We start from the raw sequence: 27800 nt of genomic DNA, 5'->3' as shown, positions 1-27800 counted from the left end.
ACAGCTTGTACTCAGTACGGAAAAAACCTAGATTTTAGTAAATCTCAAACTGACAATAGTCATATAGGAGAGGGAAAAGATAAGAAAGTAGTAGAACAGGATAGAAAGAAGAAAGGTTGTTCCAGAAGAAGAGGTGTTTTGAGGTTAAACAGCATTTCATTCCTCACTATTAGACAAATGGGTTATAAATATGGCAAGGACAGAGAGAGGATAAACTTACAGGACTGTAATATTATTCCCATGCACTTACTTCCTTTTCACTCGTATTACTTTTGCTTGTAAACACAATGCATTTGATGGGAATATTCTAAATAGTCTTGAGCTTAAACATATAGTAAAAAGGTGAATAAAATATGTTAACAGGTGATAAATGTATTGATTGTAATTGGAAAAGATGTGTGTTCTGTATTAAACCAGAAAAGTATTAGTCATTCATCAAAGATTAGACATAGTTATGTGTCTCCTTCCTGAAAATAATTTAACACTTGAGCCAAGTGTAACATAAAGCAACTTCCTGTAACTGATAAAAAGACTGTTGTGAACATCACTTTATAGCTAACTAACCAGGCTAATCAAGAACTCAAAGCATTTTGAACTAGACTTGTTTACTCTGAAAGATCTGCCTTTCTTCTGTTCAACAATGCCCATTCTGAGGTTCATAACCATGTGTTTGCACAATTGTTCTTGTAAGCATGCCAGTCATTTAGCAATCCCAAAGCTTTGATTGTTCACCTTTTTTAACTTCCAGTTTTATCTTTTGTAGGGGATAACAAAATTGTAGTCAAATACTACCTTCAGAAGGAGATGTTCTGCAAAGCTATAGCAAAAAATAAATTTGCTTTCTAAACTTGTTGTAATCTCATTAATTATCCCCCCTCCTCAGTTGAAGCAATCTTCATTTAATTTCCCTTCCTCCAAGATTCCATTTAAAGTGTGTTCAGTTTGGTCTTCTATGTCTGCCCCTGGAAGTCTCAAATCATGGGCTGTTTATGTAGAACAAGCTGTTTGTTGCAAATGAAACACAGAATTTTACATGCTATTATGAAAACCCTCAGTGTTGATTAAATGGTATGCAGCATTCATGTTCTGCTTATCAACAGTTAGATTATTATTTAACATAAATCATCTGCTTAAGCAACAAATTAAGCAACATCAGAAATATGCACCAGTTCTTGATAATGTGGAAAATATACTGTACAGGGCAGTATATTGACAATCTTTAGCCCTCCAAATACTGCTGAATAACAGCAGTTACAGCAGTCACTCTCATCATTGGACACATTTCCTAGAAATGCTGGCGGTAACAGTTCAGCAACATTGGGTGTGTCACAGGATGCCTACTCTGGGGTAGGGCTTGTTTTGCTAATTTAGCATTCTGTGAATATAGTGAACCAAAGAATTTTGAGAGTTGTAGTCCAATTCCCTGCAATGTACCAGGGATGAGAAAGCTATGGTCAGGCTTCTGTGCCATTCTCAAAATGAAGTAGTGACAAACTGGGCCATTACTATATGGGAGCTTCCTTCCCAGCAGTACTACTATTCATAAGAAAGGGAGTCCAAAGGGAGTCAGCAGAGCATCAGATGTTCATTGCCCACATTCTTCTATGATTATTGTAATTTTGTGAATAACAGGGTTCTCTGAAACAGTTCTAAGGAAAAACTGATCCAGTTTTCTATGTCATCATCTCATGGTCCTTGGCATTTCATTGCTTGATGTAATGCATGAATATCTCTTTCTTGTTTCAGATTGAGGATACCATGTTTAAATTCTTTAGAAACAAAGCCAGAGAAGTAATACTATACACCCCTTCTTCTGGCAGTGAACAAGATCTTCAGTTATATCAGCAAATCCTTATGCAACACAGTTATAGAGTTACAGTCCTTGAAGACAGGAAGCTAAGCAGACATGAAAATCTAAATCCAGGTGAGAATGCTCAGTTATTTCCTAACTGTAACATGATTCCATTTTTGTTTTTAAATGACCATATATTATAGAGTTGATAAATCATTTTGGTTAGGAGTTCATTGGCCCTTATTTTGGCCTGCCATAGCACCTACTGTTTTATTTACTGTTTAAACATGATATTATTTCTTATTCCCAAAAGAAATTCAAGAAAACAGAGTAATCAGAAAGCATAAAAGAACGAGCCAAGTTCCTAAGCAGAATCATCTTAAAAGCATAATAAACTAACAACAGTTTCAAGAGATAACAGCAGGGAATTCGTTTGTTCTAGATACTTTCTTTGACTTTGGCCCAGTGAAGCTTAAAATCTATTTATATTTGAATGAATTTACATCTGAAATGAAGAGTGGCTTGTTTAGATTCCTCCTGATAGTTAGTTGCTGTATTTGTATCTAGTTTATACAGTACATATTAGCAAACTAAGATTTCTTGCTACTCGAAAGAATTGTGGCAAGAATTCCACCTTTCTCCATCTGGAGTTTTAAAGAAATTGCAACTCCCATGGCATCCAAACTCGGGAAATTGTCATATCAGATCCTGACTTGTTCTCAAACCTTGGTTTAAACAAGCAATAGTCCTTTGAGGTTTAATCCCATAAATATATATGACTAAAGTGTATTGCAGAAAGTCTACAGTGACTAAGAATTACTGCAGCTGTTGTAAAAGAAAACCATGATTTCTCATTATATCCAAATCAGGCCTTTATCTGGTTCTGTGTCAAAAGCCTGTAGTTCATTCTTTTTCTTTTCTATAACTTTAAATCTAAACTGTACTTGGCTCAGTACAAACTTTATGAAGGAGGGGAAAAAAACCTGTTGATTTAAAGAAAGATAGCTGGAAAAGTTTCATTCACATTGGAACTTTGGTAATGTTGTGCTCCAGCTGTTGTGTTTAATCACAAAGAAACTAGACTTTCCTTCTTACTAAAGGAAATGACTTTCAAGCATAATTTTACGATTAATGTTGGTCTTCTTTCTACAACAAATATGCCTTATGGCCAAGACTTTTTGACATCACATGTAGATCCTTTTCTCACTAGGGAGGCAGAGTGGAAGCTTGTCCTCACTTGTGGCAATCAAAAGAGCTGTTGGCATAATGATAGCATCATCTCTGCTTGCTGTATTCTATCTAACTAGTGTTTTGTAGTATGGAAAATAGCAGGTTAAGGCTTCCCAGGAATGCGATAACATTGGGGCCATGGGGATGGGATAAAATTGGGGTTGCAAAGTTGTTCTGTTGCTGTTAATAATAAATTGCAATTCACAATGGGATTGTCTTTTTGGAAACACTAAAAACATAACGATATATCTTATGAGGAAAACATAGTCTAGTCCATTAACAAATTATATACTGTGTATTGTTGAAGGCTTTCACGGCCGGCATACAATGGCTGGTGTGGGTCTTCCGGGCTGTGTGGCCGTGGTCTTGAAGTTTTGTTTCCTAACGTTAGGAAACATTAGGAAACAAAACTTCAAGACCACGGCCACACAGCCTGGAAGACCCACACCAGCCAAATTATATACTAATTGCACATTTACCCACAGTTCCACCTACATTTCTTATTCTTCTACTTTTAGAAAATTCCATATTATTGTTATTATATAAATGTATATGCTGCCTGACTCCCACCAACTCTGGGCAGATTAAAAATTGTTTAAAACATTAAAAATAAAGAAAAACAACAATAGACAAAAAGAAGGGTAAAGATGGCAGGATGACAAAACCGGGTGGGAACAAAGGAAAACAACCCAACATAGTCTAAAAGGAGGCTTCAGTCATCCTTGCCAAAGGCCTGGGCAAGCAGCCAGGTCTTCAAGGGCTTTCAAGACACCAGCAGAGTGGAGGCTATTTGGATATGGGGGGGGGGGACCTCATTCCAGAGGACAGGCACTGCTACAAAGAAAGTGCTCTTCTAGGGACCTGATAGATGGATAGGTATTTAACGATGGGTCATGCTGGCTGGAGCTTCTTAGAGTTGCTAACTCAAGACATCTGGAGGACATCACATTGGGAAAGGCCAAGATAAACAAGAACCGGTCAGACTATCTGCTTTTCAACTATGGGAGTCCACATTTTATGTTCAAGAGTTGTAAAGAACAAGATTTATTTATTGATTTCATTCATTCAGTTAAGGTGCTGCCTACTCCAAACCTACACTGGGCAGCTGACAATAAAATAAATAATAAAAACACAATATAGAATAGAACAAGATGGGGTCTGGTTACTCTGTACAAAAAACATAGAGCAAAACACATCCAACAAGGGGCTCCATCCATTTTAAACCAGGGCCAGGGCCAGCAACCAGGTCTTCAAGGTCTTACAGAATTCAAACAGGGTGGGAGCTGCACAGATTTCAGGGGAGATATATATCATCTAAATATAGCTTTTAATATGACCTCATTGTGTCAATCCCTAAATAAATCTAGGAAATGAAATGGAGCTATACATCCACGGATGAAGTAGTCCTACACAGCTTCTAAAGAAGCAGCAGACTGTGACTGTTTAGAATGGGAAAAAATACAAAATTATAGTAGATAACAAATTAAGAATGCAGTTGCAAAGTAAGTAGTTGTAAAACAGCACAGTTGTTGTAAGACACTGTTGCTCATTTTATTTATTATTTAGTGGGTGTATTTCTTTCTTTTACAGCTCTCTGTAGCAAGTTTTCCAAAGTTTTTTTTTTCAACCTTTTGAGATTTAAAGAAGATGCAGTTCATGCTATGAAATATTAAATATTGTCAACCAGAAGAAAAATAGTACTAATAAGAATTGTGATTCCTAATCCTTTAGATCAGTGTTTCTCAACCTTGGAAACTTTAAGATGTGTGGACTTCAACTCCCAGAATTCCCCAGCCAGTCTTGTTGGCTGGGGAATTCTGGGAGTTCAAGTCCACATATCTTAAAGTTCCCAAGGTTGAGAAACACTGCTTTAGATGTCATAAAGATGAGTAATTCTTTGCTTTCAGTTCCAAGAGTTGTAAAAATCAGTTGAGGCCTGGCATTCTGCAGAAGGTGGGTCATTCCTATTGTAAGAGAATTTGTCACTAACCCCTGTTTTTAATAACCCTGAGTTATCATGCCACTTTCTGTCAATGATAACATTACGACAAAACAGTTTTCTATATCAATTTCTTGGATATGAATATTTCACATAGATTAGGGCTATGCATTGTTTTGGATTTAAAGATAAATAGGCTGGAAGGCAGCCATGTGATCCTGGAAAAAGTTGTAGCTGGTTTAAGAATTGTAGACAGTGGCCATGTTTATGCTCCTGCCTGCTCAGAAGCGCCTTTTTGCCTTTGAATCCAAGTGTTACAAGCTGTAATATAAATAAATTATCTTTATTCACGAGCTGTGTCCCACTGTAAGCAACACAGTGGTGCAGTGTTTTTCAACCTTACCAATTTTAAGATGTGTGGACTTGAATTCTCAGAATTCCCTGGGCTGGGGAAGCCTGGGAGTTGAAGTCCACACATCTTAAAGTTGCCAAGGTTGAGAAACACTGCAGTGGTGGGTGCAGTGATGCCTTGATGCCTTCTCATCCACTCCATCCATACTTTGCTTATGTACCACCCAGAATATATTAATCCTGAATGCAGTAAACTATTTACCAAGCTAGATCTGTAAGAGCATAGCTTGTTGTAGGCCTTTGCTTGGTCTTATTTGAAGTCATCTGAGTTAGTTCATCCAACTCAGTTGGAAGGAGAAGCAAAACTAGAGCAATCCAGTTTTGATAAGCCTGAGTCCTTTATAATTCTGGTCTACTTTCATGTACAAATATATCCAATCAGGTTGGATATTTTTCTTTCAGATACTTTTCTTTCCACGGGTAAATTTATATGTTGATCAATTAACAACATGGAAAAGTAGCATGGAAAAGAGAAAATAAGCTGTGCTTTCAACTGCAGTCATGTATACAACAAAGCAATGTTTACAGAATGCAAGCTGTTTGCAAGTTTTTTTTTAAAATTAAAAATAAAGGGCCTAATATTCTAACTAAGAGTAATAAAAACATTAGAAGCCTAAAGGGAAAATGCTGGCATGGTCTGTAAACATCTGGTTACCATTTTCATTTATAATTGAAAAGCCACTCCTTTAAGCAAGTAAAAGATTTGAAAATAAATAAATAGGACACTGGGTATTTTGTTCTTTTTATTGCTGGGGGGTAAAGGAAGTATGAATAGAGAGGTCACAAGAAGCTCAGCCTTTATAAATAAGAAAGTCTGAGAAATGTAAAGAAATCTGAACATGTTCCAGGAGTGTAAACAGTCCAACAGAGTGAAGGTTAAATAAACATGACTGGAGCCTATTGATGCGAATACAAGTCCAAAACGTTCTTGCACCATTAACCAAGAAATCACTAGAGAAATATATTAAAACATAAAAACACTGTAGAGTAAATAAGAATGTAAGTCTTATTATATTCTCTCTTAGATAGATCTTGCCAATGGTTGTAATATCAGAAACTTTATCTTTTTGTTTCTAATAAAACATTCCATGTTTTATTTTGCTATGGAAAAGAAAGTACAGTATACTTTTAATTGTATCCTTTAATCCAGTACTTTAGCAAAAGAGAGTATGTGCTAACTTTACAGCAGGTAAGTAAAAGTTTCACATTATTTGTGCACATTGTATGGTCAATGGTTTGGTTGACAACGGAAACTTCATGAGTTCTCTTACATTATAGGTGATATTTTATAATGAAACGTGCAATCCTACCTGAGACTGATCATAACATATGCTAATAAATAAATTGCTTGAATACAGTAGGCGCACTAGAATTACATCATGAATGGTTGAAGCTTTAAGTATGAAGACATTAAAAAGGCAGGACTGTCCTAGTAATATGAAGCACCAGACTATGCATGATTTAAATCCAGGATCTCAGATACAGCTGCAGGCACTGATTACTTAAGGGTTAAGCCCAATCCTTTCAAGGACTATAACAACAGTAACAAATTTGTTATGGGAATTACAAGTTAAGCTAGCCATAACATAGCTGGAATAACTACAGGACCCACCACGCAATAGTAGGTGAAAACTAAATGGTATTGAATAAAATGTTATGTTTATGAGCTGTTCAGGACGCTTATATGAAGACAGATCAATTAAGAAATCAGTATACAACTAATTGGCGGGCACAGAGCACAGTGGTCAGGTGAATTGATCCCATAAACAGAAAACAAATTTGGTAATATTTAATATTGTTGACAATGAGAATGGAGACATTTGGTTGTAAGAAGCAGATAGTTAAGAAGCATCCTTATTTAAGAATAGGAAGGGTAAGGAATCAAATATTCAATATCTTGGGATGGGTACAGAGTTGTGACTAGGAATATAGGGAGCCAAGGGAAATGTAGTCATTGGCAGACTTGATTATCAAATATGTTGTTACATAGATTCCAGAATGGACAGGAGTTGAAAACTTTTATAATCTACTTGCAAATAGTGTTTATGGTAGTTCTTGCATTGTACTAGAATAATTTAATTGGATAACAGAGGTCTATTCCAGAAAAAAAGGCATTAAACACTATAGTTTTAAGTTCAGAGATCCTGGATGAACAAATTTACTTTAGAAACTAATTACAAATAAATGTAATACATCTCCTGTATAGGAAGTAGGATGGGGAATGCCACATGATGCATGTTTTCCAAAAATTTGAAAGTTCTCTAAAATAAAAAAAGAAAAAAAAAGAAGTGGAAAAAAATAATGAAATGCTTGGATTGTTATGATTTGTTTGCTTGTTATTTAAAACGTACAGTATGTTTCTTTTTCTGATTTCAAGGAGTGTCATTTATGGAAAAAAATTGGTCTACATTTGTTGTTGTTTAGTCGTTAAGTCGTGTCCGACTCTTCGTGACCCCATGAACCATATTGCGCCAGGCCTTCCTGTCCTTCACTGCCTCCCTGAGTTTGCTCAGTTTCATGCTCATTGCTTCAGTGATGCTATCTAACCATCTCATCCTCTGCCGTCCTCTTCTCCTTTTGCCTTCAATCTTTCCCAGCATCAGGGTCTTCTCCAAAGAGATCTCTCTTCGCATTAGGTGACCAAAATATCTGAGCTTGAGCTTCATTATCGATCCTTCCAATGAGCAATCAGGGTTGATTTCCTTTAAGATTGACTGGTTTGACCTCCTAGCAGTCCAGGGGACTCTCAAGAGTCTTCTCCAGCACCACAGTTCAAAGGCATCAATTCTTCGGCGCTCGGCCTTTTTTATGGTCCAGCTCTCACAGCCATACATTACTACTGGAAAAACCATAGCTTTGACTATGCGGATCTTTGTCGGCAAGGTGACGTCTCTGCTTTTTAATATGCTATCTAGGCTTGCCATAGCTTTCCTCCCAAGGAGCAAGCGTCTTTTAATTTCATGGCTGCAGTCTCCGTCTGCGGTGATCTTGGAGCCCAAATAAATGAAGTCTGTTACTGCTTCCATTTCTACCCCTTCTATTTGCCAGGAATTGATGGGTCCAGATGCCATGATCTTAGTTTTTTTAATGTTGAGTTTCAAGCCAGCTTTTGCACTCTCCTCTTTCACCCTCATCAAGAGGCTCTTTAGTTCTTCTTCACTTTCTGCCATTAGGGTGGTATTGTCCGCATATCTGAGGTTGTTGATGATTCTCCCTGCAATCTTGATTCCGGCTTGTGATTCTTCCAGCCTGGCATTTCTCATGATGTACTCTGCATATAGGTTAAATAAGCAGGGTGACAGTATACAGCCTTGTCGTACACCTTTCCCTATTTTGAACCAATCGGTTGTTCCATGACCGGTTCTAACTGTTGCTTCTTGGCCCGCATACAGATTTCTCAGGAGACAGGTAAGGTGGTCTGGTACTCCCATCTCTTTAAGAATTTGCCACAGTTTGTTGTGATCCACACAATCAAAGGCTTTTGCATAGTCAATGAAGCAGAAGTAGATATTTTTCTGGAACTCTCGTGCTTTCTCCATGATCCAGCGAATGTTGGTGATTTGATCTCTAGTTCCTCTGCCTCTTCGAAACCCAGCTTGTACATCCGGTAGTTCTCGGTTCATGTATTGCTGAAGCCTAGCTTGTAGGATTTTGAGCATAACCTTGCTAGCATGTGAAATGAGTGCAACTGTGCGATAGTTTGAGCATTCTTTGGCGTTGCCCTTCTTTGGAATTGGAACATAAACTGACCTTTTCCAATCCCGTGGCCACTGTTGCGTTTTCCAAACTTGCTGGCATATTGAGTGCAGCACTTTAACACCATCATCTTTTAGTATTTTAAATAACTCAGCTGGAATACTGTCATCTCCACTAGCTTTGTTGTTAGCAATGCTTCCTAAGGCCCACTTGACTTCACTCTCTAGGATGTCTGGCTCAAGGTCAGTGACCACACCAGCATGGACATCAGGGACATTAAGATCTTTCTTGTATAGTTCTTCTGTGTATTCTTGCCACCGCTTCTTAATCTCTTCTGCTTCTGTTAGGTCCCTGCCTTTTTTGTCCTTTATCATGCCCATCTTTGCACTAAACGTTCCTTTCATATCTCCAATTTTCTTGTAGAGATCTCTAGTCTTCCCCATTCTATTGTTTTCCTCAATTTCTTTGCATTGTTCATTTAAGAAGGCCTTCTTATCTCTCCTTGCTATTCTCTGGAAATCTGCATTCAGTTGCTTATATCTTTCCCTTTCACCCTTGCTTTTCGCATTCCTTCTTTCCACAGCTATTTGTAAAGCCTCATCAGACAGCCATTTTGCTTTCTTGCATTTCTTTTTCTTTGGGATGGTTTTAGTTGCTGCCTCCTGTACAATGTTACGGACCTCCGTCCATAGTTCTTCAGGCACTCTGTCTACCAAATCTAATCCTCTAAATCTATTCATCACCTTCACTGTAAGCAAAGTTTTGTGTTGAAAGATCTTACAAAGAAAAAATACAGCTATAGATGGAGAGAGAAAAGCCAAATGAACAGGGGGATTTCTGAAAAGGACAGGAGATCAGGTAGTTAACATAAGATGGATAATGGAAAAAACAAGAAAATTTAAAAGTTACCTTTGATTAACTATAGCTAGCCTTTAACTATGTAGATTATGCCAGAATATATTAAAGCTAAAAGGCATGCCAGAAATCTGATTATTCTTCTACGTAATATTTAAGATGAACAAGAAGATGTAAGAAATGAGCTTGGAGAAACAGAGCGGTTCAGAATAGCAAAGGAAATGTATGTTGAGCCCATATCTGTTAAACTTGTAGAACAAATGTAATAATTGTAGGATTGGAAGAGATAATAGCTGTAACCAAAATTGTAGACTGAAATATAACAATTTAAGATATGCAGAGAGTATAATGTTACACAAAAGTAAAAGGTGGTGTCAGCCAGCCTACTTAGCAAATTTACAGTTGACAGTCAAGAAATGAAAGTGGTAGATAGTTTTACTTTCTTGAACTAAGCACAGATGAAGATGGATTTTGTGTTAGACAAATAAAGAGGGCATTAATTCTACAAAGGAGGGTAATAACAAACTAAGCCAAGATCATGAAGGATATTTCTTCAAGGTAACAATAATTAAATCAATGGTTTTCCAGTAATAACGGATGGTCATGAAAGCTGGACATCGAGAAAAGGCAACAGAAGATGATTACCAATTTCAAATTAGGCTCTTGGGGATTGCTATTAAGGGGCTGTAAAAAGAACCAGTCCATTGATTCTATAAAAAATAACTGCTTTGTTATGCGAATGATTAGGAATCAGAAACGTACATGCCAACAAATGATGTACTAGAAAAATGACTAGACTTAGCAAAGCTCATGGAAATAGATGAAGGGAAAGACAATGGCTAAAGTGGGTGGATAAAATCAAGAAATTCACTGTTATGTTCTTAGAAGAGCTACAGATTATTTCTGGGAACAGGTCAAGGTGATGGGCATTTTCTGTAAAGGGATTGACTCAATGGCACCTAATTAAAATTTGCAAGTATAATTATTTTATCCATAGCAGGGCATGTATTCATCCTGTCAGTACTTTATTTTATAGGCATAAAATTTAGGTTATTTATCAGTAATGAATACAAGCTTGCTTTATATTACCATAGAGATGGATGGATGACCCTAAAAATTTCTATAAATCACAAGTGTGAAAATGGCCTATCATACTTTTACAGAATATGAAAGGCAATACATTTAATTACAGTACTCCAGTATATATTGAACCTGACTCACTGCCTAAAAAACCACAGATGGTACTAAGTAATTTTTCTATTCACTATCAATGATAATGAAATTTTATATTATTATGTATAGTCAATCGTAACATGTTATATAGTTTATTGTGCTTGACAGAAATTTGTACGTTGTTCAGTTACAACTGGTATTGATGTACCATTAAATCATAACGGTAAAGCACCTCTTTATTCTCAAGAGCTTGTTGTCATAAATAGAAGCAAGCATTCAGGTTTTTTTCATCATAGTAGCAAGTATTTAATAATTACAATTTCCTTTCAACCTAGAATTGGCCTGGTGTTCTGTATCCAAAAGTAGTCTGCCAAAACCTGCAAGTGATAGCAAAGGGACAAATATTCTCAACTAATCATATCTATACTAAGTTATTGTCATGCCGATGTGAATAATAGAAGTTGTAGTCCAGTGCCTCTGAAGCTTGGGTTTAATAAATGCAGACTGATCTGCTCTATTTAACTGTCTGTAAAATTTTCTATTTTAAAAATTAGAAATCCATACTAAAATTCATCAGATCAAATAATGGAGGCTGTTCTTTATGAATATTATGAGATGGCCAAGAAGTACTACCTACTTTTTTTTAAAGTACTGTCTTAAAAAGTCCAACACCAATGGGTAAAAGTTTCTTTCACAACACTTCCGGTTGCTGGTCACATGGCCCAGCATTTCTCAACCTTGACAACTTTGAGATCTATGGACTTCAACTCCCAGAATTCCCCAGCTTGAAGTCCACACATCTTAAAGTTGCCAAGGTTAAGAAACACTGGCATGGCCAATCCAGAAAAGTACCAGGAGTATCGTCCTTCTAAGAGTCCAATTCTACTGTAAGTATACTGGACATTTTAAAAGTTAAATCCCCAAAATAGGAGAGTACTTTTAGCCCTTTTGTATATTTATAAAGTATGTGCAGCCTCAATTTGCCCCTGGATCCAATCTAGTAAATTCCTTTAGGGATCTTTTCCCCCCTTGCATTGTGGATCTGCTGCTGGAAAATATCTAAATCACATGCAACGGGCAATGTACGTGCATAACCCTCATGCTATTACATACAAAAGCAAAGAAAAGGAGTAATAAATAGCAAGCCAAAGAAATTAAATACACGAGGTAGGAAAAAAGATGAGCATAATAATTCAATTTAGTTTACACCAACACTGTTCATTATACCCTCCACATCTTTCTACCCTGACTTCCGCTACATCAATTCACCACTTCATAGTTTGCCTTCTGTTTGTTAACTTGTCACCTCTCTCTTTTTCTGGATCTTGTCAACTTTATCCAATAACAACTTTTATGGTCTTTCCCTTCCTGCCTGGGGAAGGCTGGTATAGGCATCCAACTGCTAGAGGGGCAGGTTGAAAATTACCCATGTTGCGTAAGGTGCCCATTAACCTGCTTGTCTTACAGTGTGGCGCTTTCCAAAGCATCTCTCAAGCACTCTTTCCATGGGATCTATTTCTTAATTTCATTCTTCTAAATCAAAAAAGGGTAGGTAGGATCATTTTGCAGGCACCAAGAAAGAATTATTCTTTGTTTTAATTCTCTTCTCAGTCTTCTTTATGATGTCAAATATATCATTTAGAATCTCCAAGTTTATCCTTGGTGCAGTTTGATATATGGATGTTTTTTCTAGCTTGCCTGTGTTTGCCGAGTTGTCACCCACTCCAAAAGCTCTTGATAAAAGAATGTGTTTCTACTCCTACAATTCTGTTTCCATCTGCATTTAGTGCCCGTATTAAACATTCCACGTGGCCTGTTCAGAAGGCAGCATTCAGAAAATGTTTATCATAATGCTACTACTTTCTTGATGAAAATATTAACCACATATCTGTGTCAAACTGCTCGATTTATATAAAATCCTGCCTTGACTATTCAAATGAATAGAAATGCAAATCTAAATAGAATCCTAAGAATGGATAAGATTTTTTTCCAGAAAATGAATTAAATACTACCAGCCTTACAGGGTACATGTTATGAGGAATAATAGGAGGGAATGTTATGTATGCTGCTTTGAACTCCTGTATGAAAGACTGATATAAACTGATGCTGTGAAGCTGTTTTGTTTCATACCCTGTTTTGCATGGCAAATTTAAACCATGGTTTATTGATTAAACTATAGTTTTCATAAATTAGGAAAACGGTAGGCAGGGAGATTGGGATTGTAGCACGAGTGGGAGAGCTAAACACTAGAACCAATGTGGTGTTGGATTAGGAATAGAAAGGTCCAGATTCTAGTCCACCCCCAACCTCATTATGGCTTAATAGATGTATAAACATACAGTATGTGACATTTGAAATAGGACTTTTGGAGCTCCGAACAACTCACTTTAACTATAATGGTAGAAAATAAGTTACGAGCTAATATGCTTCTCTTTTGGAGCAGGTTAATAAATATATCTTCCTTATGGTCTGGATAAGGAAGTTTGTAATTCTACAGTTACACAGAAATCTGGGTCTCTGTTTTAAGCTTGAATGTTTATTAATTTTTTAAAAAATCCTAGTAACTTACTATTTGTCTATTCTGCTTGTGAGATTATTGCAAGGTGAGAAAAAGCAGAGCACATCACATCTAGTTCCTACGTAAGCAAACTCTCCAGTTTATCTCTGCTGCTGTGCATCTTGTACAGTGTTGTCCAAACTTGGCCACTTTAAGATGAGTGGACTTCAACTCCCAGAATTCCCTAGCCAGCCATGCTGGCTGGGGAATTCTGGGAGTTGAAGTTCACTCATCTTAAAGTGGCCAAGTTTGGACAACACTGATCTAGTAGAAGCTCTCTTTATATTAGGAAGAGACTCAGGGTGGCTCCTCCCTGACTCCTTAGGGTACAAGAGAGAGGGACGGAAAAACAGTCAGACTTGTAAGATTCTATTAATATAGTCTATCTAATAAAGTTTAGTTCTAGTCTTCTTGTGAAGTCTGTTTCCTGATCTCGACAACCTGGAAGGGCTGACACTTTATCATTTAACCACCAAAATCCATACAGTAAAAGTGTTCAGATATATAGGTGTATCACCAATTCAAGATGGGTGATAGCTTTTCCAGGTGTAATCAGGCTTTCTCATGAATTGGGGCTCACAACCTGTCTCTGCTTTCCATGTTCTTCCAAAAATTTTGCCTTGAGGAAGTTAGTTGTAATTGGAAGATTCCTTCTACAAAGCAGTGTTCCATAGGAACAGTCACTGGAAGCCAAGTATGGGTAAAATTATTTTAGCCACTGAAATTGCAAGCTCTGCAAGACACATTGGTAGGTATAGGCGGTGGGAGCAGTGAGGATCCACAAAGCTGCTGCTGCTGCTATTCCTCCTAAAAAGCAAGCAAAAATAAAAAGGAGAATAGTAGTTGCTACAGTAAATATATGAACAATAGAACTCAGACTTTAACTACACAGAATCATATTGATCAGATGGCCCAAGACATGATAAAGCTTTCAAACTGGTGTCTTCTCCCCCTTCTTTCTTCCTTTATTTTGCTAGAGAAGGACAGTGTCACTTGAATAAATATTTTGCATTTAATTGGTCTGCTGTGCTTTCTCATCACAATTCATTCCTAACGTGCTACTTTCTTTTTATCATAGATAAATTAAGTTCTTGGGACCTTTTGATTTGCCTTTCATCTAGCAAAGCTGACCATGAAAATTGCTTAAATATAGTGGAATCGTATCAACCAACACTACTGCAGAAGGTAGGATTGCAAAGGGTCCTCTCTTTCTGGCATATACTTACTTTTTTTAATCTGCATTTTTATTTTATTACAAAGCATCCTATCAGATCCCAGTTTTGGCACTGTTTTTTATTCTAATAGCTGTCTCACCTTCACAGGAATTTGCTGATATTAGAGCAGATGCTTTGCATGAGTGAAGTCTCAAGTGCATTCTCTAAAATCTTTATTTCCAGCAGAGTTGGAAGGAAAAAAACCACAAATATGCATTTGCCAAATATCTTGAAGAATGTGAATATTCACAGATTAACATTGATTTCATCAAGGTCAAGGCTGTATGCTAAACTGTCAGAATCACTGTATTTGTTATGTGATGTCATCATTATCTATGGTTTTCTAAACAGGACTTTTGTACTTCATCTGTCTCACACATGCCCATGGAATTCAATTTCATGCATACTGCAGAAAAGAAAAGAAAAGAAAAGAAAAGAAAAGAAAAGAAAAATGAGACTCTTAAGCAATTGACATATATTGTATGTCTTATTGAAGAAAGAATGCCTTGGAGCAAAACCCTAACCCTAACCCATTTTGCAGGACATAGCAATTTTTTCTTGCCAGCCCTGACTTTGAGATTAAAAAGAAAATTGCTGTTTTACAAACATGTCGGACAGACATGTCCCATAGGCAAAAGAACAATTTTGTCTATGAACAACAAATAAAAAGACACATTTTAGAGTGCATGCTGCAGTCTGAGTTTACTTTATATTGCCAAATCCTGTTCAATGCCTACACGTTTCCCCCTTCCCTTCCCTTCCCTTCCCTTCCCTTCCCTTCCCTTCCCTTCCCTTCCCTTCCCTTCCCTTCCCTTCCCTTCCCTTCCCTTCCCTTCCCTTCCCTTCCCTTTCTTGTAAGTATAGTAGAGGTGTTGGGAATGGGTGTCAAGAGGACAAATAAAGCAGGATCATGCTTTTGGGAAGCAAAATCAGTCCAGCATGATGCACACTCTGCCCATTTTTACATGCATTATAATATCACAGGCACATATAAAGAGTGGACCTTGTGTCACAGCAGTGAGATGTTGCTTTCATCATCATAATGAACACTCTGAATCTTGGGGACACTTCTCTTGTAAGTCTTTAATCCTGCCTTAAAACTTGATCATATTCATAACTAAGGATATAATATGTAGCTTGTAATTAAAAATAGAGCAAAGTTAAGGTTGACTGAAAAAAAAGCTTGTGGAAGCTTGTATGTATACCTTCAAGTCAGTGTTGACTCCTGGTGACTGCCTTGTAAAGTCCCTGCAATTTTCTTGACAAGATTTTTCCAAAGTGGTTTGCCATTGCCTCTTTCCTAGGACTGAGAGAATGTGACTGACCCAAGGTCATCCAGCTAGCTTGGTGCCAAAAATGGGACTAGAACTCATGGTCTTTCAGTTTCTAACGTGGTACCTTAACCACTACAACAGCCTGACTCACCAAGCTTGGCTTATGCCTAATTGAAGATATTTCCCATTCTACTCAGGGGAATGACTACTATTTCCCTATATCAGCCAACCTTACTGTAATGGCATCTTCAATGGCATATAAAAACAATCTTGTAAGCTTACAATAATTGGAGTTTCTCTGTTCATTCCCAGGCTAATGTTCTCTCTCGAATCCAGCATCTGCTTTGCAGAAAGGAAGGATTGTGCCAAATAATGAAAAGATTTCCAGGTAAAATTCTGAGTTATGTTGATAAACCAAACAATGACCTTTGGTTGCTTGCTCAAAGGAAGAAAGGCTGGAATGTGAGTTCCGAAGATAACTTAATCAAACATAAAATCAAATAAAATCAAAGCTTTATTGTGGCCATAAGGCCAGCAATCAGATAAAAGTGAAACAAATAAAATTGAAAATATTGATTATGGTATTTGAAACTTGGTCAATAATAGCACAAAAAGTCATTTAAAAATTATGATAAAGGAGAAGGATGTTTGCTTAGCCTCTCAGTGGGGTTGCAAATCTATTTGGATTGTACCATTTCAGAATGCAGGTGTAATTTTTCATGATTTGGTGTTTGATGTGCATGTTTATATGTCTCCATCCTTTAACAAGCACACATAAAGAAAACTAAATGAGAGGAAAGCATGTTCGCTTAGTCTGCTCCCTTTATATGCTAATTTTCTGTACGCAGGAACTTTTCCCCCCTCAGTGTAGGAACTTTCAGTCAAATGAGCCCCAGTCTGAAATGACAGCTCTGGCCTCGTTTTGTAGGAAGTAGGGCTGAAGTGTAAAGCGTTTCATGTTTCTTTTAGTTTCATGTCTTTCTCAGCTTGCTTAGCTGCTGTCCAATGTTCTATAAAATGTGAGGGGATGTAGAAATAATAATTGAACAGTAATTACAGAAGCTTAAAAGGGAGGAATTTTCTGTAATCTTTGTTCTGAAATAATGCAATTTCTTTAAGCATATGGATCAAAGAACAGAACAGCAGTTAACGGCAAATCTGCTTTTATGCATCTCTGAAAAATTTGAAAAGCCTCATTTCAGTTAACAGTTAGAAAAAGGCCTTTTCACAGGCCAAGCCTGCATCCTGCATGTTTTTCAGGATAGGTTCTAACTGGTCTATTTAGTATCCTACTTATTACCTATATCTATAATGCTATGCTTTATCATACAGTTTCTATATTCCTATGGCTTTATTTCCTATCTTACAGCTCTAACCTTCTATGCTATATTTCCTGTGTTCTATACTATATTCAGCTGTGGCTCTATCATTTCTACTGTTTCTTATGTCTTCTCCTTCACTCCTGCCTTCTCCAGCCAGCCTTGGTGTAAGTCACTTGCATGTAAAACCAAGTTGCTACTCTCAAGTTTTGTGTTGCAACACTTTGACTTGCTGTCACGGCTGCTGCCCGGTGAAATGTTGGGGTTCTGACAGTCTTCTTCTGCTAGTGGGTAGTAGCTGGGTTGTTTTGGGTCCGGTGTTGAGATCTCTGACCACTTTGCAGTAGAGTTAGCACTCTGGACTCTCACATGCTTGTTGCCAGTGCTCTAGGACTCCTTACACAGTTCCCAGCACTCTGAGTTTAACTGGTACGGCAGCTGGTGTGTCCAGTGTCCAACAGCACCACTGCTACTATTCTTCTTGGTCATTGCCATAACCAGCATTGCCCCTCAGTTTCTTGGCATCTTCAAGATACTTCTCATTGCTGTTCTTCAGCTCTTCTCTGTGATGACACACTTTACAGTTGACACAAGAGGCTCATTTTCAAGAGGCCAGCGTGCCACAATCCATGGGTGGGGATTCTGCAAAAGGGAAGAGGGAAGGAGCAATGTGACTTTTCTTCCTCTGTGTGCCTTTCGTTTTACAGTTATCACTTGACCTTTCTTTAGTGAGCCTAGCTCTTCTACATATTTGTTTTCTTACATTTGTTTCAGCTTCTCTGAGGTCTTTCCAATGGCCTCAGTATGAAAATCATCTCTTTCTGCTTTTTTCTAAAAGTGCTTTTGAAAAAAACCAGATAGCTAGTTTTTTTGTTGTTGTTTTTTCCCTCTCACACACACAAATAGAAACATGTGGTAAGCCTGCTGATTACTTGGCTGCAAGACTTTATACACTCCCTTGGTCTTGCCTGGAGAGAAATCTGGCTCTCTGTGCAGAATCTTCTTTGCATCATGGGCAGAGCCTCAAATGTCTGGAGGGACGCCTGGATCCTGTATTTCTCTTCATTAGTAGTTAGTCTTATGCTTTGATTCAACTGAAATTGGCCACTGGCAGATCGGGCACTTTTCTAGAGGCTTTACATCTGCCCTCATTTTGTTGGAAAAAAGCATTTGCTAATAGTGAGGCAATGCTTCCTCACTATTTTCCCCTCACTCTTGGTCTTGGTCAGATAGTCATAGCGTTTCATCTTTTTCCCTCAGAAAGGGTGTCCCTAGCAACAGGTGGCTGGCCATGAACAATTCTGAGGTGTGTCACTTTCAACTACATTCCTTTTGTGGGTTGGATGATCAACAGCTACCTTTACTTTGCGCACGAGGCTACGTCCCTCTTAAATATGGGCTTGACCTAAAAAATATATTGGAAATATTCTGCTAAGAGAGAATTTTATGTGCTGTGTGAGAATTGTATGAAAACTGCATGGATGGACTCAGTAAGAAGGAGTTGTTGCTAAAACATGTCCAAGTAACTTCAGATAACCTAGGACTAAAATGCTTTATGATCACAGCAAATATGGCAGTTTTACTAGATGGGACACACCTTCACACACACACAAAAAAACATGCAGGTTGTATAAATCACTATGAAGGACAAAGCTTCACATAAAGAAATACTGAAATGTAAAAACTATCCAATTTGAATTCTGTTGTCATAACAGAAATGTTTTTAAAAAGGGAACTGCAAATATTCATACAACCTGGTTCTAAGAATTATTTTATAAGAACTACTTGTACTTATTGTTTAGAATACATAGGCTTAACCTGGGAACTTTTCACCATGCATTTTCAGAAGGAAGTACGTTCTATGGAATCTCTATTTTACTGAATTCACATTGGAGTCTAAAAAGCAAAGATGATTCAGATGTATTGCTTTGCTTTTTCAGAAAATTACGTTGTTTCATTTTATCTGAAGATTTAATGTTTTCATCCCACAATGAGTGTTTTGTGGTCTTTTATTGCAACCACTTTTAAAACCAAGAAACCTATAAAACTGTGCTTCAGAACAGTTAGCTTATTCACTAGATAATTGAAGTGGTATGTGTCAGGTTTTTTGAAAGTACCTCTTTATGTTTGGATAAATATATTTTTGTCTTACTTGATTTCTTTTTCATAGAAAAGCTTTTTGGTTCCATTCTTTTAAAAATACATCAAGCCATTTTTGGCCTTGCACCACTTCCAGATATATGTATAATGCTGTAAGTTCATGTACAGTGGAACCTCGGTTTACGAACTTAATTCATTCCATGACTCTGGTCGCACCCCGAATTGGTCGCAACCCGAAGGAAATTTCCCCCTAAGGTTCAATGTAATTACCGTTAATCCGTTCTGGCATGGAGGACAGGGAGGCGGCTATTGATTGGAGGGAGAGTCCACCTCCCTACGACCATGTGTCAGGGGCAGAAAATGGCCGTGGACCACGTGTCAGGGGCGGAAAAATGGCTGCGGACCACGTGTCAGGGGCAGAAATATGGCCTTGGACCACATGTCAGGGGTGGAAAAATGGCCGTGGACCATGTGTCAGGGGAGGAAAATGGCTGCGGACCACGTGTCAGGGGCAGAAAAATGGCCGCGGACCACGTGTCAGGGGCGGAAAAATGGCCGCGGACCACATGTCAGGGGTGGAAAAATGGCCGCGGACCACGTGTCAGGGGAGGAAAATGGCTGTGGACCACGTGTCAGGGGCAAAAAATGGCCACGGACCGTGTCACGGGAGGGAAAATGGCCACGTATCCTGTTTGTACCCCGAGGCCGAGTTCACAAACCGAGGTAAATTTTTGCGGCTGGAGCTGGTTGTAACCCAAAAAGTTCGTTAACAGAGGTGTTCGTAACCCGAGGTACCACTGTATTTTCATGGTCCCATGCAAAATATAGAAGTTAATATAACCATGAAGTATATACTCATTGTAGATTCTGATTAGATGCTTAATTTTATAAAGTCTTTTGATCAATTATTTCATTTATTCATATTTAAAACTTATATACTGAATATTCACAAAAGTGGGCTCTAGATTGGGTTACAAAAAGAAGTTAGTGTAAAGCACAGTAAAGCCTCAGTGACAGTGATAGCCAGCTACTATATATTGTAAAAAAAAAGAAAACAATTAAAAAACTAGGTAAATAAAGGTATTTTAACTGTGGAGTCCTTGGGGTTCTCTGAGCTTGGTTGTTTTCTTGCAAACATTTCGTTACCAGGCTAGGTAACACCTTCAGTACTAGATGCTACCTAGCCGGGTAACAAAACATTTGCAAGAAAACAACCAAGCTCAGAGAACCCCAAGGACTCCATAGTTCAACCCTGAGCTACACCTATTCACTTCTATTGGTAAAGGCATTTTAATCCTAGCTTGTAAACAGTTATATTGTTGGCATAATTTGGACATGATATAGTATATAGTTGCTTGGTGACATCATCAATCTTAAGAATTTCTGTCTACAAAATAGTTTCTTTCTTAAGAATAAATATATCAAGATAGCAACCAGCATTTTCCCCAAGCAACAGCCATTTAATGCTCATCCAGAATTTCTAGACAATGTCCATAATTCCCTACCACCATAAATGCTGATCCTGTTGGCTGAGAAATAGTGGAGTCGTAATTCCAACCCATTTGGAGAAGACCAGGTTGGGGAAATTTGTCCTAAGGCAAGCCATTCTGAACATTACAATCCTCGTTCTAAGATGTTGATATAGTGTGGATTAAATAATGAATCAAGGGCATTATTATTTTATTAAATGCAGTTTGCATTTACCCTAGTTTTGAGATACTAATCATGCTGCATTATTTACCTCTATAAAATTAGGGATTGAACAGATGTTTTAAATGTATATTTATATACTGTATTTAAATAATGTTACATCTAGCCCTGCCTGTGAAGCTTGTTTTATTAAAGAATACTCTTTTTTAAAAAAAACCTTGTTTCTATGAATATATAGCTCATCTAGACAATATAGGGTATGGAAGTTTAAGTGGTTTGCTCATGCTACAAAACAGGAATAGGAAATCTTTCAATGAGTCAGGGGAAAATTGTGTATATACAGTGGAACCTCGAGTTACGAATTTAATCCGTTCCGTGACTCTGGTTGCAACTCGAATTGGTTGCAACACGAGGCAAATTTTCCCATAAGGTTCAATGTAATTACCATTAATCCGTTCTGGCGTCCGTGGACCACGCGTCAGGGGCGGAAAATCGGCCCCGGACCACGCAGCAGGGCAGAAAAACGGCTGCAGACCACGTGGCAGGGCGGAAAAACAGCCGCAGACCACATGGAACGGGCAGAAACCCGGCCACAGACCACGTGGAACGGGTGGGAAATGGCCACGGACCACGTGGAACGGGTGGAAAATGGCCGCAGACCACGTGGAACGGGTGGGAAATGGCCGCGGACCACGTGGCATGGGTGGAAAAATGGCCGCGGATCACGTGGAACGGGCAGAAAATGGCCGCAGACCACGTGTCACGGGAGGGAAAATGGCCGCGGATCCGGTTCGTAACTCGAGGTGGTTCACAACACGAGGTAAATTTTTGGGGCCGGAGCTGGTCGTATCTCGAAAAATTTGTAAGGAGGGGCATTCGTAACTAGAGGTACCACTGTATTAGTTGTGACCATAGTGGGCCCGGCAATGGAGTCATGCAGATGGATGGAAATCAGGTTTCTTTTTTGTATTTTGGGAGGTTTGGAGATGGTTTGCTTTTTTTAGATTGATTAAGTCCATCCTGTGACTTATACATCTTTTGGCAGGGGGAGGGGGTATCACAAAATTGGTAGGTTTTTTCATCATGTTTTGAGAGCAATTTCAGAGAGTTCTGGAGGCCAGAGAAAATGGTTTGGGCACTGCCTATGTGGTATAATATAGGCGTATGCATCTGTGTATATACATGCACAGTTTGTGTGTATCTGCTCACAAACACATACAGAACTGATGGGCTGGGTGACTTTAATCAAGGGTTATCACTGATTCCAAGAAATTCGCCAAAACGTTGTAACCACCATCACCAGCAGTCATAGCTTGGAATGATGGAACTTGGATTTTTTTCTGCCCTGTAGCTAGTCTCCCAAATGCACCGATGGCTTCTCAAGTCATAACATCTTTTCAAACACTTAACTCATTCAGCAGTTATGCTGGAGCCATTCTAAGATTAAAGAGTAAGAAGTGCTCAGTGAGGAAGAAGAATATGTTTTAGCATATCTATCACTGGCGGTGGAAAACATGACAGCACACACTTGTTATCAAAGGAAATTGGTTCATTTTCTGAAGGGAGGCAGTGTGGTGAAAAGCAAAACAAGATAGATGCTCCTATTCTTCTTAATCCACGTATTCACAAACTCTTTCATGATATGAGCAGTCTGTTTCCTTTGTAGGTTCTCATCAGTTTTCTAGTGTTTCCTCAAACCCCATTATCTAGAAGCAGCATATTATGATTTCTATGCATCTTGGTGTGTAAGACATGTAACTGAACTGGAAGTATTCTAACCATATCCAAAAGAAACAAATATAAATTGCAAACAAACCATTAAAGGAAACTGCAAAGGGGTTTTAGGGTGCACATAGAGAAGACACATAGCTATGTCCTATAGTAACCCATTTGGACACAATAGTAACTAACATGCATGAAGCAAAAGCTTTCTGAAGACAAAACCAGCCATGTGTCCATGACTTAATTCTTTTTTTTTAATCTGGTCTTGGACTGTAGTAAAATGTTTGTTCATTCATTTGTGTGGCAATGGAAAATCTTTTTCTTTCTCCTTGCTTTTTTCTCCTTTCATTTATTTATTTATTTTAAAAAAATACTTTTACTGTTAAGAAAATGAAATATAAAAGAAAAATGAATGTCGTTTGTAAAGGGTTTCAGCTCTGATTTGCACATTAAGTGGTATGCAGTCCATATCCTTTACTAAATGTAAACAATGAGACTTTTCTGCTAGGCAAATCTTTTAACACATTTACTCAGTTGAACACCTAAATAAGCCTTGTTCTGTTCAGTGGACCTTAATGCATTCAGGATTTTAGCCTTAAAATATCCCAAACAGTGCTGGAGCGTGCAACCAGCAATGCAGAAACTGTAATTTTTGTTCTAAATAGAGTTCTGAATGTGCTGAGGCCTTTCAAATAACAGCAAGCTTGCACTACTGTTTTTAATATAAATTTTTTTCCCAGTTCTGTTTGGTTGCATCCCCATTTGCTCTTACTCTGAGTACCATTTTTTGCTCATCATCATACCCAATTCCTAGATCCAGTCAGGAAGAAGCATGCAGTAAAACAACGCGGGCAGTTATGGGTGCCAGTTGCTCAGCACAAGTGACACCTCTGCTCCGTGAGCTGCGTTGGCTACTAGTATGCTTCCAGGTGCAATTCAAGGTGCTGGTGGTTTCCCTGAATGCCCTTCATGTCTTGGAGCCAGGCTACCTACGGTACCATCTCTTCCCAATGGTGTCCACCCATCCCGTTAAATCCAGCAGGAGAGGCCAACTCCAGGTCCCGTCCAACAAGAGAGTGCCATCTGGTGGGGCCCAGGAAGATAGCCTTTTCTGCCATGGTGGCAGAATATCATACCCCCTGAGATTAGACTTGGCCCAACCCTTCTGGCCTTCTGCAAGGCATTGAAAACTTGGCTTTGCCATCAAGCCTGGGGCCCTCATAGTATAGTTGAGCTCATTTCTTGGGTTTGCTTGTGCTGACTGAGTGTTCTCAGCTATTATATTATTTAATGTTATTTCTGTTTTTTTTTTTAATTTGGTTGTTTTTTACTCTGTTTTTATTTTATTTTTAACTCTTAGCTGCCCAGAGTCATGCATGTGAGGAGGGCAGTCAGGTAAATTTATTTTAAGAGGCTTTGGAAATCGTATGGAGAAGATAAAGAATCCCATAAGATATACACGTACTTGACTGCTGATGAGTGACAGAAAAATGGGCACATCTCCTATCTTGCATTAGCTGACTTTCTCATCTCTCTGACAGAACACAGCTTTGGCAGTAGAATTAGTATGAATTCATTCATTTGCCAACTATATGCACACCATGATCTGTGTGCATTTGGTTGGCAAATTATTTTTGAATGGACATATGCCTGGACAGTATTTTTTATCACAAGTTCTTACGTGCTCACTAAAAAGTGTAAAAGGTTTGCTTTTAGCTTTCGAACTGAAATAAAACGGATTGTCTTTAAAGACAGCTCAGCATGGTGTGGTCTCTAGCTAAGTAATGAGATCTGGGAATAACAGGAGCAGCTTGATCTCTTCCTTCCTTGAAGCATTCAGAAATGTCTAAAAATGGCCTTCAGTTACTTAATAAAAACCACACCACACATGAACAAAAAAGGCTTTGTAACATACGACAGGGGAAAGAAAGGGAAACCACGCCCTCTGTTGGTAGATTGCATACTAGTTTTGGTCTTTCATTACTATATGGAAAGGATTAATTCCTCATTTAAGTCAAATTCAACTTTTTATGCTTTAATGGAGATGTTCATGTTGTTTACTTGGCAAAAATGCCAAACTGGGTTGCCACTGTTCTCTTCAAGGATTTGTTTTAAATTCCCCAATGTAACTTTTAGCCCTACTATTCCTTAGAGATCTCCCATTTAAGAAATAACCAAGCCAGACCCTGCTTAGCTTCTCAGTCCTGACAAGGTCATCCAACACTGCCTCAGTCAAGTAACTGATAGGGAGCAATTTATCAATGTTGCACCAAAATATTGTATGCTGTTGGGGTCTAAATTGGTAATGTTTCCATAGATACTATTAGAAAATATCCAATATTTTCATTTAATGTTTCAACATTTTGTGTGATAAACAAAGCTGTCCTAACCACCGCCACCCCAAATAAACTAGATTTACAGCCCAATCTTATGCTTCAAAAGTAGACCCAATGGTTTTCAGGAGGTATTCAACAGAATATAGATGCATCACAGTTTCTTTAGTGTTTCTATTGTGATCAAAATGTATTTTAGGAAATGGCTTTTTGAAATCAATGATACGAATTAACATGGAATATCCTTTGGATTGTCAACATCATATGTTTCAAACTGTGTCTGATTCCTGCTGGGAATATAACAAATAAAGTCTAATGAATGCACTGATGATACTTAATGTCATATGAATATGAAAGAAGTTAAACAGGTACGCACCTGATATCTGCTGAGTAGGGCAACACAAGGAATCCTATTTAAGCCATTGTGAGACTTTTAATTAGAATAGCACATGAATTTATTAAACATAAATTTTTTAAAAATCAGAAAATTATAACACTTTCCAACTGAATAGTGACAGCAAGGTCCCCCTTAGATTGAGATCAGGATCCTGATGACTACATGGACACATGTGTGTTACTTTCTTGGCAACAATAAGGAAGTAGTTATCCTCTGCCTTTTGGGGGGGATCTTTTTCAATTTCCCAGTCTAGATTTCCTGGTTATTATATCTCCAATCCAGGTAATGTTAAAGATGTGAAATATAACTACAGAGCAATGCTTTTGTCAAAAAGATAGCCGTTTGTTATTTTGCCATATTTCATTTTGATTTCCCTCTCCCAATCTAATGAGTTTTTTTTTTTCCAGATTTGCATCTTCCAGTTGTTCCTTCTGCTTGCCCAGATTCAAAAATTACGTCTCTTCATATGGTCAAATCTTATGATAAGAATGAAAGGACAAGTTTGATTGAAACATTACATCAGCCAGTCAAGGTTGTTCACCAGTAAGATATTTTTATGTTCTTAACAAAACCTCCCTGGGTAGAATGAAATGATATTTCTTTCATTATATTTGAATTTCTTCTAATGTAAAACCAGAGAACCATTACTTAACTTTTCATTTGTTGACCAAATATGTTCCCTACATTTTCCTCCATTCACCCATGGGTTCCAAAATTGTAGGCATGAGGGCAATTGAGATAAAAATGACTGAATCTTTGTAGGGGACAGATTGCTGTGTAGAAAGGATTTAGGATAAATAAACAAACAAATCCTTCATAATATCCAACTAATCATCTTATGCAATGCTCTAACAATTCTATTATTTGACCAACAGAGAATAGGAACCCTGGTTCAGTTGGGACTATTGTCTAATTCTAGCCTTTGAATATGATAGTAAAAGTGCCAGAGATAAGAAAATAAACCAAATATAGAAGTATACATATCTCTATCACAGTAGTATTCAATATTTAAGTGATCAAACCCTGCATATGTCTGTATGAAATGTGTGGGTGCATATTTATGTGAATACACATCCCAAGCATAGAACAATTAATTTAACTATTAGAGTATTGGGAGAAAAAGAAATATTTTTGCGCTAACTTATGGCACCTTTATGAAATGAAGTGAAGTCTGAAGAATTTATTAAAAATGTTTATCAGAAGAAAATAAATGTCAAATCACTGAAGACTTCTGGTCCAAGTTTATTGCTTCAAGCAGTATAGGAATGAGAGAAAATAAATGAAGGCAGGTCTTGATGCCTGAATGGGGCAGCATTTTTTTTTTTAAGTGGTGAAGTGGAACAGCAGGAAAAAAATGATGCCATTTTAGCTCTTGATCCAGCATTAGGGATGTCTTTGAGGCTATGTCCCCATATCCAGCTAACCCTGAAATGAAATCAATGAAGTCATTTCATGAAGAAATGTTCCGGCTTTTCTGCTTCTGCCAGTCAGAGTAACTACACAAATGGTGGGAACTCTTTTTGAATTTTGTATAACAAGACATGCAAACCTGCTTCAAACAAGCCAGCAATAAAAGTCCAGAATAAATCCCAAATCCTACTTTACTTATTTATTACATTTGTACCTTGGTGCAATCCCCAAGGACTCTTGGTGGTTCATAAGGATAGAAAATACACACTAGAAATACACAAAATTATTCACATTTTGAGTAAACATAAAATACAAAAATATATAAATAGAAGTCATAAACAAGCCAGAACTCCCAAGTCAATAAACAAAGCAGTCTGCCTCTTAGCTTGACATGTGTAAACTATTGTTTCCACCCAGAATGAAAAATATGATGTCTTCTTTTTGTTAGAATCACACGGAAGAAACAACATTTTCCTAATATTATGTTGTAATTTTCCAGACATCAGATCCCCATTACAGCAGAAAATAAAGAAGCCTTTAAAATTCAAGATTTTTCAATCATCTTCAAAGTGTATGTGTTGGTGACGTCCTTAACACCTTTACAGGCATTCATTCATTCAACTGGAATTCTCTGGGATCTACCTAAGAAGAAGCATTTTTCAGTCAAGGTAAAACTATGTTCTTCCCTTCAGTTCAAAACAGATGGAACACACCCAGCTTCTTTTTTT

At 37.8% G+C, this 27800-nt stretch overlaps 1 protein-coding gene across 2 annotated transcripts in view; it reads left to right on the top strand.

Moving 5' to 3' along the window:
* Positions 1 to 27800, top strand: part of CPED1 (cadherin like and PC-esterase domain containing 1) — a 96636-nt gene that overhangs the window by 17673 nt on the left and 51163 nt on the right. For both annotated transcript variants that reach the window (XM_088141685.1, XM_088141686.1), the window contains exons 3-7: positions 1747 to 1924; positions 14732 to 14838; positions 16454 to 16529; positions 26070 to 26205; positions 27572 to 27740. In XM_088141685.1, the coding sequence (XP_087997811.1) occupies positions 1747 to 1924; positions 14732 to 14838; positions 16454 to 16529; positions 26070 to 26205; positions 27572 to 27740 (666 nt within the window). The remainder of the gene's footprint in view (positions 1 to 1746; positions 1925 to 14731; positions 14839 to 16453; positions 16530 to 26069; positions 26206 to 27571; positions 27741 to 27800) is intronic.

The sequence above is a fragment of the Python bivittatus genome, unplaced genomic scaffold (assembly GCF_059951505.1).
Source record: "Python bivittatus isolate LINGU-HERP-01145 unplaced genomic scaffold, Pbiv_v1 ctg000330_np1212, whole genome shotgun sequence".
Classification (NCBI taxonomy): Eukaryota; Metazoa; Chordata; class Lepidosauria; order Squamata; family Pythonidae; genus Python; species Python bivittatus.
The sequence above is the reverse complement of the archived record's forward strand: the minus strand, read 5'-3'. Positions and strand labels throughout refer to the sequence as shown.